At 34.6% G+C, this 15000-nt stretch overlaps 6 protein-coding genes across 6 annotated transcripts in view; all 6 read left to right on the top strand.

Annotated features, from left to right (window-relative positions):
* LOC113808253 (cuticle protein 7-like) overlaps positions 1 to 380 on the top strand; it is a 941-nt gene extending 561 nt beyond the window's left edge. Inside the window, exon 2 of the mRNA XM_070121307.1 lies at positions 1 to 380. This exon is cut by the window's left edge and continues 116 nt beyond it. Within this exon, the coding sequence (XP_069977408.1) occupies positions 1 to 313 (313 nt within the window). The 3' untranslated portion in view covers positions 314 to 380.
* A 1976-nt stretch (positions 381 to 2356) lies between these two features.
* Positions 2357 to 3205, top strand: LOC113817977 (cuticle protein 19). The gene is made up of 2 exons (XM_070120305.1): positions 2357 to 2416; positions 2728 to 3205. Exons 1-2 carry the CDS (start codon positions 2405 to 2407, stop codon positions 3091 to 3093), a joined length of 378 nt encoding a protein of 125 aa, XP_069976406.1. The 5' UTR covers positions 2357 to 2404; the 3' UTR covers positions 3094 to 3205.
* Positions 3206 to 5933: 2728 nt separating this feature from the next.
* On the top strand, positions 5934 to 6511 carry LOC113817961 (pro-resilin-like). Its single transcript, XM_027370076.2, has one exon. The coding sequence runs from the start codon at positions 5949 to 5951 to the stop codon at positions 6399 to 6401; it is 453 nt and encodes a 150-aa protein (XP_027225877.2). The 5' UTR covers positions 5934 to 5948; the 3' UTR covers positions 6402 to 6511.
* Positions 6512 to 8264: 1753 nt separating this feature from the next.
* On the top strand, positions 8265 to 8847 carry LOC113817978 (pro-resilin-like). The gene is made up of 2 exons (XM_070120359.1): positions 8265 to 8296; positions 8438 to 8847. Exons 1-2 carry the CDS (start codon positions 8285 to 8287, stop codon positions 8795 to 8797), a joined length of 372 nt encoding a protein of 123 aa, XP_069976460.1. The 5' UTR covers positions 8265 to 8284; the 3' UTR covers positions 8798 to 8847.
* A 1964-nt stretch (positions 8848 to 10811) lies between these two features.
* LOC113817960 (pro-resilin-like) lies at positions 10812 to 11880 on the top strand. The gene is made up of 2 exons (XM_027370075.2): positions 10812 to 10844; positions 11468 to 11880. The coding sequence occupies exons 1-2, from the start codon at positions 10833 to 10835 to the stop codon at positions 11825 to 11827; spliced, it is 372 nt and encodes a 123-aa protein (XP_027225876.2). The 5' UTR covers positions 10812 to 10832; the 3' UTR covers positions 11828 to 11880.
* Positions 11881 to 13527: 1647 nt separating this feature from the next.
* LOC113817966 (cuticle protein 7-like) lies at positions 13528 to 14323 on the top strand. Its single transcript, XM_070121308.1, has 2 exons — positions 13528 to 13653; positions 13946 to 14323. Exons 1-2 carry the CDS (start codon positions 13528 to 13530, stop codon positions 14321 to 14323), a joined length of 504 nt encoding a protein of 167 aa, XP_069977409.1.
* Positions 14324 to 15000: the final 677 nt, after the last annotated feature.

Raw genomic sequence — 15000 nt, forward strand, 5'->3', positions numbered from 1 at the left:
GCCTACCTATGGCTACTCTGCTCCCACTCCCTCTTACGCACCCGCAAAGTACGACTTCAACTACGCCGTCAACGACCCAGCATCTGCCAACGACTTCGGACACCAGGAAGCCCGTGATGGCGACCACACACAGGGATCCTACTACGTCCTTCTTCCCGACGGTCGTCTGCAGAAGGTCACCTACTCTGTCAACGGAGACTCCGGTTATGTGGCTGATGTCACCTACGAAGGAGAGGCTCAGTACCCCGCCCCACAAGCCACTTATGGACCTCCTCAGCCTTCCTACAAGCCACCCACCCCCTCCTACGCTTAGATGTGTGAAGGGAATATAACTATTGATTGTATATTTGTTACATATTGTATTAAACAGGCACATTTTACATTTTCTTGCATTTTCATTCTCTATATCCAGACACCTACAGATTTGCTCGACTTTACCATGAGCGCGCTAAAATGCGCATGATGCATGTTTACATACATACATATGTCTGTGTATTGTGTGTATGCAGATATACATATACTTAGTATATGTGAAAGACAAGATGGACGTTGTATAGCAGAGCGAAAATTGTTATAAATTTAATGAAACACTTCCCACAGAATGTTTTGGCCTTTACCATCAAAAGTCTTGTAAGGTTGCATATTATATTTAAGCATGTTTGAAATCAGTGACATAGTTAAGAGAAGCGAATGTTTCTGTTATCAGAATTTTAAACTTGGCTTGGCTACTAAGGTGTAATATTATAAATTCTCATTCTCAACCCTTAAACTTTGGAAGAACACTTGAAACAATTCATAATACTTAAGAGAGGTCCTCCCTACGGTCTAAACATTCACACAGTGTGTTTGTGACATATATATTTAATTATGTATATACATAAATAATATATATATGTATATACGTGTATATAATAATGTGTTATATTATATGTAGTTATATACATATGTATGTGTGCTTGTGTTTATAAATATATTCACAAATTTTATTGATATACACTCATACAGACATACATGAATGTATAAATATATGTGTGCATGTATATGAATATATAGATAGATAGACAGATAGATAGATAAATATATGATTATACAAACGTAAATATATATATACATATATTTATACACACGCACACATACAGATGCTTTTGTGTGTGTCTGGGTGTACACACGTATTTATACGCATATATATACTGTAGAAATATGTGTTTGTGTAAATATGCTAAGAAAATTCGAGAAATGTCATCCACATTACATTCTAAACTCATGTTTACCTTCAAGAAACAAAGGATTAAAATTTCCGTAAGCGTCAAATTTTACTTCATGCACCATAGCGTTCATTGCAAACTTCCTGTTCACTGTCTGAAAGGTTCATATTCTGTTAATAGTGATTGCTTTTAATTGTTCTGAATACATATCTTCCACGTGGTCCTTCAAACCAAAGATAACATCTACATTGGGTACTATTCTCAATGTGGAGCTTTCCCATATCGGCGCGACCCGGTAATAAATATGTAAGTAGCAAATTCGTCTTTGTAGGTTGGAGTAGGTCAAGATTTTTGGAGGACTATATATCAAAATGTGATTAATGTTCTCTATATCTTTAAGGGGAATCCATAACCGAGCATATGCTTTTCCTACCTAGGATTGGCTACTTTGATATAGGTAGCCACTGAAGAGTACAGTCTTGGATTAGAATTCATCAGCAAATTAAAAACTGGTAGCACTGGGATTGCTCCAACCTATAAGAATGAAGTTCACAATGAATCTTCCATGGTAAATTGTTCCCAGTCGTCAATTAACAGCGCTGTACTAATAGCATTCGTAATCATGTTAAGAAATATATTACTGATTACGTACGTAGTCACTAAAATCATGAAACCACCACGTCGATCATATCGTATTCACCATTTCATAACGATCACCAGTCACCCAGACGTTCCCGGATAACCATGCAATACACCGTAAATCTAATGGTTGACTGCTTAAAATATTCGATAGTACTAAATGCCGCCCAATTTCATACACCAGTTAATCCAAGTCTCAAATTTACAGATGCTTGCAGCTTTCTCCCCTAAACTTAGCAAACGAAAACCTACTTACGTAGATTCCGTTATCAATACTTTATTCGTATAGATCCATGTACATCCCCATAGGATAAAGTAACATTGACAAAAAATGAATAAATAAATAAATAAACTTCCACGTAGCTCTTTACGCTAAAGTTACATTTTACATTTTCTGTAATTTCGCTAGAGGGGAAAACTTGAAAAAAGAATCAAGGTTAACTTGCTGGGACGGCATTTCCTGACGTCATCACATGGGTGGAGTTTTTTCTTGGACATTTGTATAAAAGGTAGAACTCTTTCTGCCTTCGTCAGTCTCCCTGCAGTCTCATCAAGACAACATGGCATTCAAGGTTTGTGTTTGTGTGTCATTCGCGTATCACTGAGAATAATACGGTTATTTCATTCCGTGGCTCAATTATTTACTTTCATTATTTTTTATGTCTGTTTTTGATTATCCAGAAGAAACAATGCTTGTAACTCCAGACATTGTTCAAACTAAATATTAGGCTGAATATTCGCTCTGAAAAGGAGAGGATGATAGTGCTAAAGTTAAGCAAGGGAGCTTTTCTAATAAACATATGTTGCAGTCTCTTTCCGGTATGAGAGTCAAGCTATATTTATACATTATTAGATATGCAATAAATAACGTAACTTTCGGCAGGTATTCGCACTGGCCGCCCTTGTGGTCGTCGCCATCGCTCGTCCAGATAGCCCTCCTACCTATGGCTACTCTGCTCCCACTCCCTCTTATGCACCCGCAAAGTACGACTTCAACTACGCCGTCAACGACCCAGCATCTGGCAACGACTTCGGACACCAGGAAGCCCGTGATGGCGACCACACACAGGGATCCTACTACGTCCTTCTTCCCGACGGTCGTCTGCAGAAGGTCACTTACACCGTCAACGGAGACTCCGGTTACGTGGCTGAAGTGACCTACGAGGGAGAGGCTCAGTACCCCGCCCCACAGGCTTCCTATGGGCCTCCTCAGCCTTCCTATAAGCCGCCCACCCCCTCTTATGCATAAAGTATGATAACTAGGGCAATTAAAAATCTTGTATCTTTATATTCCATGTTCTCCATGAATATTTATTGACTAGTATATATCCATACATTACTTATTAAAAAAGCAGACTTGACCTCCAACATTTTCATTCCTTGCATGACTCCAAAACCTCAAAACCGTCAAATGCATAAATACAAAAACTATGTTATAATAAATAAATAAAGTAAATCAAACTTAAAATACTTTCTATAGACTAATGATAATGCACTGTCCTTTTCAAATAACCTGATCTACGCCAGGCGGAGAGTACAAAATAAGGCTTTGATTAATAAAGAGAAAAAAATGCCTCGTCAAATTCAGCAACACATTTAAGGTGTCTTTGCAAAATATATTCATACGCTGGCCAAAGATGCGACTCTCACAAAAGGCAGTCATTTAAACAAGATAATATTGTTTACTTGTCTAAAAAGACTTTAAACGATCTAGGGCAGAGTAAATATAATTGACAGAGGATCCAGTTGGATATTTAATGACACTGACTACAACGGTGAAATAGTTTTTTAGTTTGAAATCAGTTCTTAGGATATGTACTGGACTGCTTTCTCCTCTGAGCCTTCCTATGTCGACACGATCTAGAAATTCCTATATAGACCTAATTATATGAAATCATTTACTAAGTATGCACTTTTATTACTTACCTCTAATTGTTCTGATATAGGAAGTCATTGTTTAACTGAATTAGATCTTGAATTGGAATTAATTACCAAGTGCCGCTGTCAACGACCCACCTTCTGGTAACGACTCCGGACATCAGGAAGACCGTGACGACGATGTCCTTCTTTATGGTCGTCTGTAGAGTGTCACTTCCGAGGGAGAGGCTCAGTGTCCCCACCCAAAGGCCTCCTACAAACCACTCTCTCCCTCCTACACTTTAAACCTGTTAGCCAGGACAGATATAAATTTTTGTTTCTTTGTACTCCATGTCCTCCAGGAATATTGGTTGATAAAGAATATTACTTATCAGTTATCCAAACCTCTTGCACTCTTACGTTCTTTACATGACTCGTAAGTCTGTGTCGACAAAAACATTGATTCAAAATAATTTCCTTGAAGTTAAGTTTGGAAAAGAAAAACAAATAAGCTGAATTAGATAATGCAAACTAAAGTCTGAGTGTTATACACAATCTTCTCCCAATATTTTGATCGAGTGAAGGCTGAGGGTGATGGATTTATGAAATGATAATAATAATAATAATAATAATAATAATAATAATAATAATAATAATAATAATAATAATAATAATAATAACAATAATAATAATAATAGTAAATCAATAAGTAAATAAAAATGAAATTCATAATTATAATTATAATTATAATTATAATAATATCACCTGCATCTAACCAACTCAGTAATATTTTAATGGCATCTGCAGTATCGGTTGTTATCACAGTAAAGGTGTTGTTGTATGACTGTTGTTGTTTTTTTCATGTTGCAGCTTGGTCTTTGATTCACAAAAAGTGCTACTGGTTGTTTAGCTTCAAAAATATATATATCAAATATAAATGACTGAGAATCCGGCTATCTTACGTGACATGTTGTGTTACAATGAACTAATTCCATTTGTTTGAAATTCAGATTTTGAGGGCACTAACCAGGCTATTCAACTATAACGTCTTCCTATAACGTCAGGGTCTAGTAATATATAAGTAGCATGGTTGTTGTGGCAGGCTAGATTAGATCAAGATATTTATATGACTGTGCATCAAAATGTGAATTATGTACATCTTTAAGGGTCATTCTTAACCCAGCATACGTCATTCTTCCCAATGACTAGCTAGTCTGCTGTGGGTAGCCATTTATTAATATAGTCTAGGATTATAAATAAATAATATTTGTAAATAAAAGATCATAGTAGTAGTCAGAGTACTTCAGTCTTAAGAATGAAGTTCCTAATCATATGAAGCTAGCATTCTTAGTTAATTAAAAATATTAGGATTACTAATTGCTTACAATTAGCATTGATAGTATTTCAGTTAAATCATGAAGCATGATGATATATCAGTTGCATTTTGACTATGTCGTTCTTACCATTTTAATACCAATCACCACCAGTCAGTTATTCATTCCAGAAGTACCATGCAGCACATCGCACAATGGTCGTGCAAGATATTTAATTACTGCCCGTCGTCCACTTTCTTGCAACGTCGGTCATTCTAGATCTCCAATCTCAGGAATGCCGTTTCCTACCATGGACTTAGCAACCGTATATCTAGAAAGTGATATAGAGAGCGTATAAAATAGTCTCCATATAAATTAACCAGTGGAACGTTCAGTACAGCGTAACACATTGATGAGTTCATGACATTAGCATCTTACAGTTGTGTAATATAGCCGGAGGGGAAACTGTCGCTCGAAAGAAGAATCAAAGTTATCTTGGAATATTTCCTGACGTCATCACATGGGCGGGGTTTTCCTTGAACATTTGTATAAAAGAAAGAACTCTCGCCGTATTCCTCAGTCTCCTTGCAGTCTCATCTGACACCATGGCATTCAAGGCACGTACCCGTTTTCTCGACGCATCACTGTCATTTCACTTTGCGATTCAAATATTTACTTTCTTTTTTTTTAAGATACGCCTTTTTCATTGTTTATAGACAATGCTTAAACTTATTTATATTCAAATATATTGTCGAGAATTTGATCTGAAAAGGAGAGATGTTCAAATGGTACTTTATGGTGTTAAAATTCAGTACTGGCGCTGATCTAATTAACGTATTTGAGTGGTAAAGAATTTCTGAATTTATACTGATCTGATGTGGTATGTTCATATACATATATTGTTAGATATGTTAAAAAAATAGTTAGTCTTTTAATGCAGATATTTCTAAAAAGACGAATCAGTGGATTACTTTATTTGAAGCAAGTAAATAAATATGATCACATCAATATTTTTTTACAGGTATTCGCACTGACCGCCCTTGTGGTCGTCGCCATCGCCCGTCCAGATAGCCCACCTGCCTATGGCTACTCTGCTCCCACTCCCTCTTACGCACCCGCAAAGTACGACTTCAACTACGCCGTCAACGACCCACCATCTGGCAACGACTTCGGACACCAGGAAGCCCGTGATGGCGACCACACACAGGGATCCTACTACGTCCTTCTTCCCGACGGTCGTCTGCAGAAGGTCACCTACACCGTCAACGGCGACTCCGGTTACGTGGCTGATGTGACCTACGAGGGAGAGGCTCAGTACCCCACCCCACAGGCCTCCTATGGTCCTCCTCAGCCATCCTACAAGCCACCCACCCCATCATATGCTTAAAATATGTTTGGATAATTATCAGCCATATATCGTTATAGTCCATGTTCTCCAAGAATATTTATAGATCGTGAATATTTGTATATATTACATAATAAATGAGCAAACTAGAACTATAACACTTTTACATACCTTGCCTAACTCTTAAGCTTGTGTAGCATCAAACGCATAGATTCAAAATTTATAGTGTTTTCATTCGAAAGTTATGAAGAAATAATGTACATATTATTAATTACAGAACACTTTCTAATGCTTAGCTGTAATGTATATCCCTCTCCAAATATCTTGATCCACCCTAGGCTGAGAACGTAAGTTTTTGGAGGGTAATTTATATAATTCATAATGGAGGATATTTTTTCTTACCAAAGAATAACCTTATAGAAATATGTGGTCATTTTGAATATAGCGGTCTCGGATTAGTAGTGGACAGCATTTGCTTATTAGACACCAAGGAAGCAGAGATTACCCCAACCTTTAATAAGAAAGTTTACAATCATTAATTCACCAATTAATTACAGTCTTACGTTTATAATTATTACAGAATTATTGAGTGTTTACAAAGAGCTGGCCAATAAAATAATGAAACATGTCATCAAAATAATAACAGTTTGGTTCTTATCGCGCTTACAATTACCAGTCTCTCCTGTATTACCAAAAGGACTTGTTTAGGATATACGAAAATTAATTACCGCACACGTTCAAATAACACTAATCATGACAAATCACCGATCTCATTTGCAGCTTTCTACTATTTTATTGCACCCCATGATGGGTTGAAACAAGGTTTCCCTCCTTTAATAGTTTAGGCGTGTATCTATTTACTATACATATTTACTGCATGGACCAAAATTGTTAAATTTACCTTTCTTTTCACAACTTTATATTTCACATATAACAGATATTCTAAGATAATTGAATTTACCAGTAAGCCTTGCATATATACCTTGATGGTGCTGACGGCAATGTCCCTTAGCAATAATACTCTACCCTTTAAATTTACGTTAAATTATGTGTACTAGCAGCAAACTTGGGTTTAGCTGACAAAAGCTTTTTATTTAGGTAATCCATAGCCTTGATCTGGAAAAAATGGGTCAGTGGAATCTCTGCTTAAGACTTTTTATGAGATCAGTTCGAATTGTTCATTAATGCCGGGAATAAAACTAAAATTCGATCTTCTTTGTGTTACTTTTAGATTTTTAAAAGAATATAAGTAATTTATTTTGTCTCTTAAAAGCGTTTACTGTTCGTATAATCAATAGTATATTCATAGTATTAAACAGATAAATGAATACTTTTTACTAGTATTCTACTCAGTCTAAAATAATACTTTTTATATTATATCTTTTACAAGTATAAAACTTATAGTACTAAAATCTCAGTTTGTGTGGTCAGCTTGAAAGTTTTAGTAATCAATTTGCTCTATTTAACTTTCCACCGGCATAGTAATGCTTATGCAAAAATTAACCACACGCCATCAAAATGAAACTTATTCCATGAAACAACCGGAGGGAAAACCTAGTGACGCAACAACACGAGAAATATGAACAACGCCTGATGAACATTCTCATAAAGATAATGGGAATACTTGTATATGAAGAGAAGCGATATTGATCATATATATGTGACCCACCATCTAACGCCATGATATTTCTGTTCTGTGTATCAGTTATTTATTATTTTTAGGATTTTAATTAGTTTTTAAAAAATCTGAATACCTGACATTTTTCTCTGGTGAAAAGACAGCGAAGGAGATGCTTTCGATCTCCAAAGAGGTCAAGGTAAGCACGAGATGGTGAAACAGTAAGGGCGGAGCCTTTAGTATCCCTCAGTATAAAGGAAAGGACTCCTTCCGACCTCACCAGTCTTACTCGTTCCATTCTCACAACATGGCGTTCAAGGCATGTATATCCACAATCCTTCGGGCATTTAAATATCACTAATACGATAAACTCTACGTAAGCGATGATATATTGCAGGTATGTGTACATGCAACCCTTGCTTACTATAAGATAATTACTGACTGTTTGAATTCACTGCAGGTATTTGCACTGGCCGCCCTTGTGGTCGTCGCCATCGCCCGTCCAGATAGCCCGCCTACTTATGGCTACTCTGCTCCCACACCCTCTTATGCACCCGCCAAGTACGACTTCAACTACGCCGTCAACGACCCAGCATCTGGCAACGACTTCGGACACCAGGAAGCCCGTGATGGCGACCACACACAGGGATCCTACTACGTCCTTCTTCCCGACGGTCGTCTGCAGAAGGTCACCTACACCGTCAACGGAGACTCCGGTTACGTGGCTGATGTGACCTACGAGGGTGAAGCCCAGTACCCACAAGCCACTTATGGGCCTCCTCAACCCTCCTACAAACCACCCACCAATTCTTATGCTTAAATTTGTTAATGGAAGTATTTGCTATAATAAAGACTAAATCACAGATTCCATCTCCAGTAATCTGAAATACCCCTTAATGCTCAATGCTACAGTAATGCCAAGCTGCATAACCTATACAGTAAATAAAGGCCTATACATATATCTGTATTCATATGTCTGTATGCAAACTCTCATACGTTTGTATGTATATGTGTGTATGTATAATATACATAGGCCTATACTTATTTATATGCACATTCTAGACACACATAATAATGTGTCTATATAGGCCTATACATACATGTATATACATATATATACATGTATATACATATATATATATATATATATATATATATATATATATATATATATATATATATATATATATATATATATATATATATTGGGCGACCCCAATCATGTACCACTAGACATGACCGCAACCCCTGTCTGTTCTGAAGTGTATAGGCTTATATCATATCATATTATTATATTTGCATTATTCAGTAAATATGTTAATAATTCAATATACAAAATTCACATTTACGATTATATTTTCTTTAGTAACAATTATATCAGAATTCGGTGGATTTCATTCTTTATTTATTTATTTCTCTTTTTCACTGCAATTTAAATCATTGTGCAATAAGTAAGAAAAAATTATCCGTTAGTTCTCAATCAATATGTGTCTACGTATATACTAAAAACATCTCAAAATTGAGAACTAGCAACGTCTGATATTTTGAGGTGTTAGCGACCCCAGGGTTGGGAAAGGCTGATCTATACATATGTATGTATGTTTGTAAATTTAAATCATATATATATATATATGTATGTATGTATGTATGTATGTATATAATTCGTGTATGCATTCGTATATATATATATATATATATATATATATATATATATATATATATATATAGAGAGAGAGAGAGAGAGAGAGAGAGAGAGAGAGAGAGAGAGAGAGAGAGAGAGAGATTATATATCATGTTTATATATAAATTTTATATATATGCATGTGTGTGTGTATGTATGTATATACATTTATAGATATGTGTGTGTGTGTGTGCATACATGCGTGCGTGGCTAATGCATATAAACATAGTTTAGATTGTATCCTCACCAGTAGGCAATATTGCTTAGAGAAGATATTGATTCTGTGTTGAGGTTTATCGAATATCATTAAAAAAAGGGCATAGAAAATGCCCAAATTTCCTTTGTGTGTGTGTGTGTGTGTACGAGTGCGTGACGGTGGTTATATATACATACATATGCGTAGTCTGTATGTATGTATGTATATATATACATATATACAGATATCTATTATGTACATATATATACATATATATGCATGCACATGTGTGTGTGTGTGTGAAGAGAGAGAGAAATGTGTATGTTATACATGGATAAAAAGTTATAAATATATATGTAAATATCAACACATGTTTTTTTATATGTGTGTATGTAAGTGTGTGTGTGTGTGTGTGTGTATATATATATATATATATATATATATCTATATATATATATATATATATATATATATATATATAAGTATATATATATATATATATATATATATATATATATATATTAGTATATATATATATATATATATATATATATATATATTAGTATATATTATATAGATGATTACATAGATACGTATGTTAATATGTAAGTATATAATTATACATCAGTGCATATATATATATATATATATATATATATATATATATATATATATATATATATATATATATATATATATATATATATAAATGTACATATATATGTGTGTGTGTGAATATACGTGCATATGTATATATTTATACAAATATATGTATGTATATAATATAATGATAACAATTCAGGGTTTGCTGTGATAAGCCCTTTTGATTTAATTAACATTAACACAAAAAAGAAACAAAGTTAACTTTTGGGGATATTTCCTGACGTCATCATATGGGCGGGGTTTTCCTTGAACATTTGTATAAAAGAAAGAACTCTCGCCGTATTCCTCAGTCTCTCTGCAGTCTCATCTGACAACATGGTATTCAAGGTAGGTAAAAGTGTCATTCACATATCATTTGTCATTTCACTTTATGACTCAAATGTTTACTTTCATCTCTTTTTTAATATATGCCTCATTTTGATTGTTGAGAAAAGACAATGCTTAAAACTTAATCCAAACATTGTTTAATTTAAATATGTTGCCGATATTTTGATCTGAAAAGGAAAGAAGTTGTGCTAAAGGTCAGTAATGGCGTTGTTCTGATTTCCTTTTGTTGACTAGAATTTCTTAATCTTCACCAATCTTTTGCTGTTGTTTTCCGGTATGAGTTTTATTCATATTATTAGGTATGTTTAAAATAGTTTTCAGTCTTTTAGTGTAGATATTTCTAAAATCATGGATCATATGTCTGAACCTACTTCATAAAAAAATCCATTTTGTTTGTAAAGTTGCTCCGCTCCCGCACCAGGTGAAGCTTTATTTGCTTTTGTTGACTGGTAAAGAATTTCTAACTTCCCATCATTCCTATCGTGGCCACTTTCCGGAATGGTATTGGAAATAATATAAAGTTTATACATTATTAGTCGTTTACTACAATTGTTTCTAAAATCATTAATTGCATATCTAAAGCTAATACATCAATATGGTCACGTTAATATAATTTTCGGCAGGCATTTGTTCTGGCCGCCCTTGTGGTCGTCGCCATCGCCCGTCCAGATAGCCCGCCTACCTATGGCTACTCTGCTCCCACTCCCTCTTACGCACCCGCAAAGTACGACTTCAACTACGCCGTCAACGACCCACCATCTGGCAACGACTTCGGACACCAGGAAGCCCGTGATGGCGACCACACACAGGGATCCTACTACGTCCTCCTTCCCGACGGTCGTCTGCAGAAGGTCGCCTACACTGTCAACGGAGACTCCGGTTACGTGGCTGATGTGACCTACGAGGGTGAAGCCCAGTACCCACAAGCCACTTATGGGCCTCCTCAACCCTCCTACAAACCACCCACCCCTTCCTATGCTTAGTTATGAATGGAAGTATTTATTGTGTAAAATAAAGACTAAATCACAGATTTAATCTTCAGCAGTCTAAATACTCCTTAATGCCCTATGAGAAATCGGTGCTGGATTTCAACTAATACTACAGCAATAGCACCAAGTTGCATGACCTATGCGTATATATATATATATATATATATATATATATATATATATATATATATATATATATATATATATATATATATATATATATATTTGCGCGTGTGCGGATTTTTATATACTAGTAAGTAAATGTGTGTGTGTGGATATGTGTGTGTAGGCATATATATATATATATATATATATATATATATATATATATATATATATATATATATATATATATATATATATATATATATATATATATACCTTATTAATATGTTTACCAGCATTTTTATGTGTGCCTATTAGAGTACGGACTATATATACTTATCCAATACTTATATAGACTAATGGGAATATGTCTATTACTATTGAGTCATAAAGTACATACTAAATAATAAATTTCACATATAGTACCTCTTTATCAGCATATTTCATTATATGAACACAGTTTAGTCCTATTATCGTTGTAGTTCTTGTAGTACCTCTTATTTGAATGAATTTAAGTTCTCTAGCTGTAATAATGATAATGATAATAATAATTGGGTGTTGGTTATTATGACACATGGACAATATAAACAGAAATACATTTAAATACAACGAGAAGCATAGAAGAGCTAGAATTTTAAGCTGTTTATTTGTATACATAGTTTACAATTGAATGGATGCGTATGTATGTTTACAATAGAATATGCATATAAGTATACATTACGTATGTGTATATTCGTATATATATATATATACATATACATACATACATACATATATATACATATATTTATTTATGAATATGTGTATGTGTGTGCGCGCGCGCGTGTTTATGAATATGTGTATAGATATGTTTGTGTTTGGTTGGTTGTTTTATACATTATGAATAGTTTAGATATGTTTCTTTCCATACGATCACCAACAATAAATTACTCTCAGGTAGAAAAAATGTCTTTCCATCACTTACACACACACATGCACACATACATACATACATGCATACACACACACACACAAACACACACACACACACACACACACACACACACACACACACACACACACACACACACACACACATACACACACACACTCACATATATATGTGTGTGTATATATATGCGTGTGTGTATGTTTTTGTTCATTATACATGTTCTCAATATGTATAAATATATTTATTTATGTGTATATATTTATTCATATTCATGTATGTATATATGTACATATATATACATATATACATTTTTTATTTCAATTGTGTGGACATTGATACGTATCTACATAAACACATACACACATATGTGTGTATACATATATATAGATAGATATAGATATAGACATAAATATATTATATTTATACGATATATATACACGTATATTCATATTGTATATGTATGTGTGAGTGATTTAAATGAATTATATATTTATCTGTAAAGAACCAAACATACATATACATTTGAGAACGAGTTGTGACTTTAGTTTTATATAATGTCTTTCTATACCTTCAAAGGTGTCATTGAAATAGTGTAACATCATCGGATGTGTAAATAAGGTCGGATGAAGAATCAAGGTAAACTTGTTGGGATTCTATCATGACGTCACAACATGGGTGGTTACTCTTAGACACTCGTATAAAAGAAAGGGTTCACATTGTTTCCGTCAGCCTCCCTGTAGTCTCATCACAGATTCATTCTGACAACATGGCATTCAAGGCATGTGTTTGTATTTTATGAAATTAACTAGGTGATCACAAAGTTCATTTTCTTGTTAGGAATGCAGTGGTACAAATAGACTAACTGGTCATCGAGACACAATAGTGTATCATTGTCACAATCCCGTTACTTTCATCAATTATTTTCCATGGTCACCGTTTCATTTCCTTTTCGTTTTTTTCTTTCTTTCTTTTCTCTTCGTTAGTCTTCGTTTTACTGTAGATTCGTTTTGACAAAATCCTTTCTTCAGTATGTGTATGCCTAACCTGTATATCATAACATGTGATTTCAAATCATTATTGCCCTGCAGGTGTTTGCACTGGCCGCCCTTGTGGTCGTCGCTATCGCCCGTCCAGATAGCCCGCCTACCTATGGCTATTCTGCTCCCACTCCCTCTTACGCACCCGCAAAGTACGACTTCAACTACGCCGTCAACGACCCAGCATCTGGCAACGACTTCGGACACCAGGAAGCCCGTGATGGCGACCACACACAGGGATCCTACTACGTCCTTCTTCCCGACGGTCGTCTGCAGAAGGTGACCTACAACGTGAACGGAGACTCCGGTTACGTGGCTGATGTGACCTACGAGGGAGAGGCTCAGTACCCCACCCCAAAGGCCTCCTATGGGCCTCCTCAGCCTTCCTACAAGCCACCTACCCCCTCATATGCCTAAAAATTAGTACCGTGACTAGTTTAATGATCTCGGATCTTTGTAGATACTGTATATTAAATTTAAAAAAAAAAAAAAAAAAATATATATATATATATATATATATATATATATATATATATATATATATATATATATATATATATATATATATATATATTGACTTATGGGAGTCTTTCAACCTCTATGTTCGTTACTTAATTCGTGTGTCATTGAATTAGCAATATTTGTTTCTTTCCTTTCTTCGTGAGACCACTGACAAAATTAATTTTGAAAATGAAAAGCAATGATATTGATTACGTATATCAAAATGAGATAAAAATATTTACTTCTTATCATGCAAGCATTTATATTAAAGTTCTGTTGGACATTTTATAGTCGTATCAGTGATACTCCTATGAACAGTGCCTATTGTGGTAGTAAAGTCAAATTCAGTCAAAACACTTTATTCCATGGGAATGAGAATTAATATCTCATCAGTGCAAGAGATGTATTTGACCGTTTTCGTTTATATCTTCAAACGAAGATGTCATTAAATCCATTACATTCTCATCCAATGGTATTCCTATAGTTGGTTAACTTAATGCCATTAGCCTTGAACCCTATACAGCAGATTAATTCAGTTTGTTACGTGATTTTTTTTTTCACTTCTTTTTTTCTGCCAAGGAAGTTTTCCCATT

Source organism: Penaeus vannamei, chromosome 4 (genome assembly GCF_042767895.1).
Source record: "Penaeus vannamei isolate JL-2024 chromosome 4, ASM4276789v1, whole genome shotgun sequence".
Classification (NCBI taxonomy): domain Eukaryota; kingdom Metazoa; phylum Arthropoda; class Malacostraca; order Decapoda; family Penaeidae; genus Penaeus; species Penaeus vannamei.

What these genes read in the sequence shown, in the direction of transcription:
- LOC113817966 (XM_070121308.1), top strand. Translation starts at nt 13,528, where the DNA reads ATGACGTCACAACATGGGTGGTTACTCTTAGACACTCGTATAAAAGAA. An exon ending in ACATGGCATTCAAGGCATGT is followed by an intron (nt 13,654 to 13,945) that starts GTTTGTATTTTA and finishes TTTCAAATCATT; the next exon opens with ATTGCCCTGCAGGTGTTTGC.
- LOC113817961 (XM_027370076.2), top strand. Translation starts at nt 5,949, where the DNA reads ATGCAGATATTTCTAAAAAGACGAATCAGTGGATTACTTTATTTGAAG.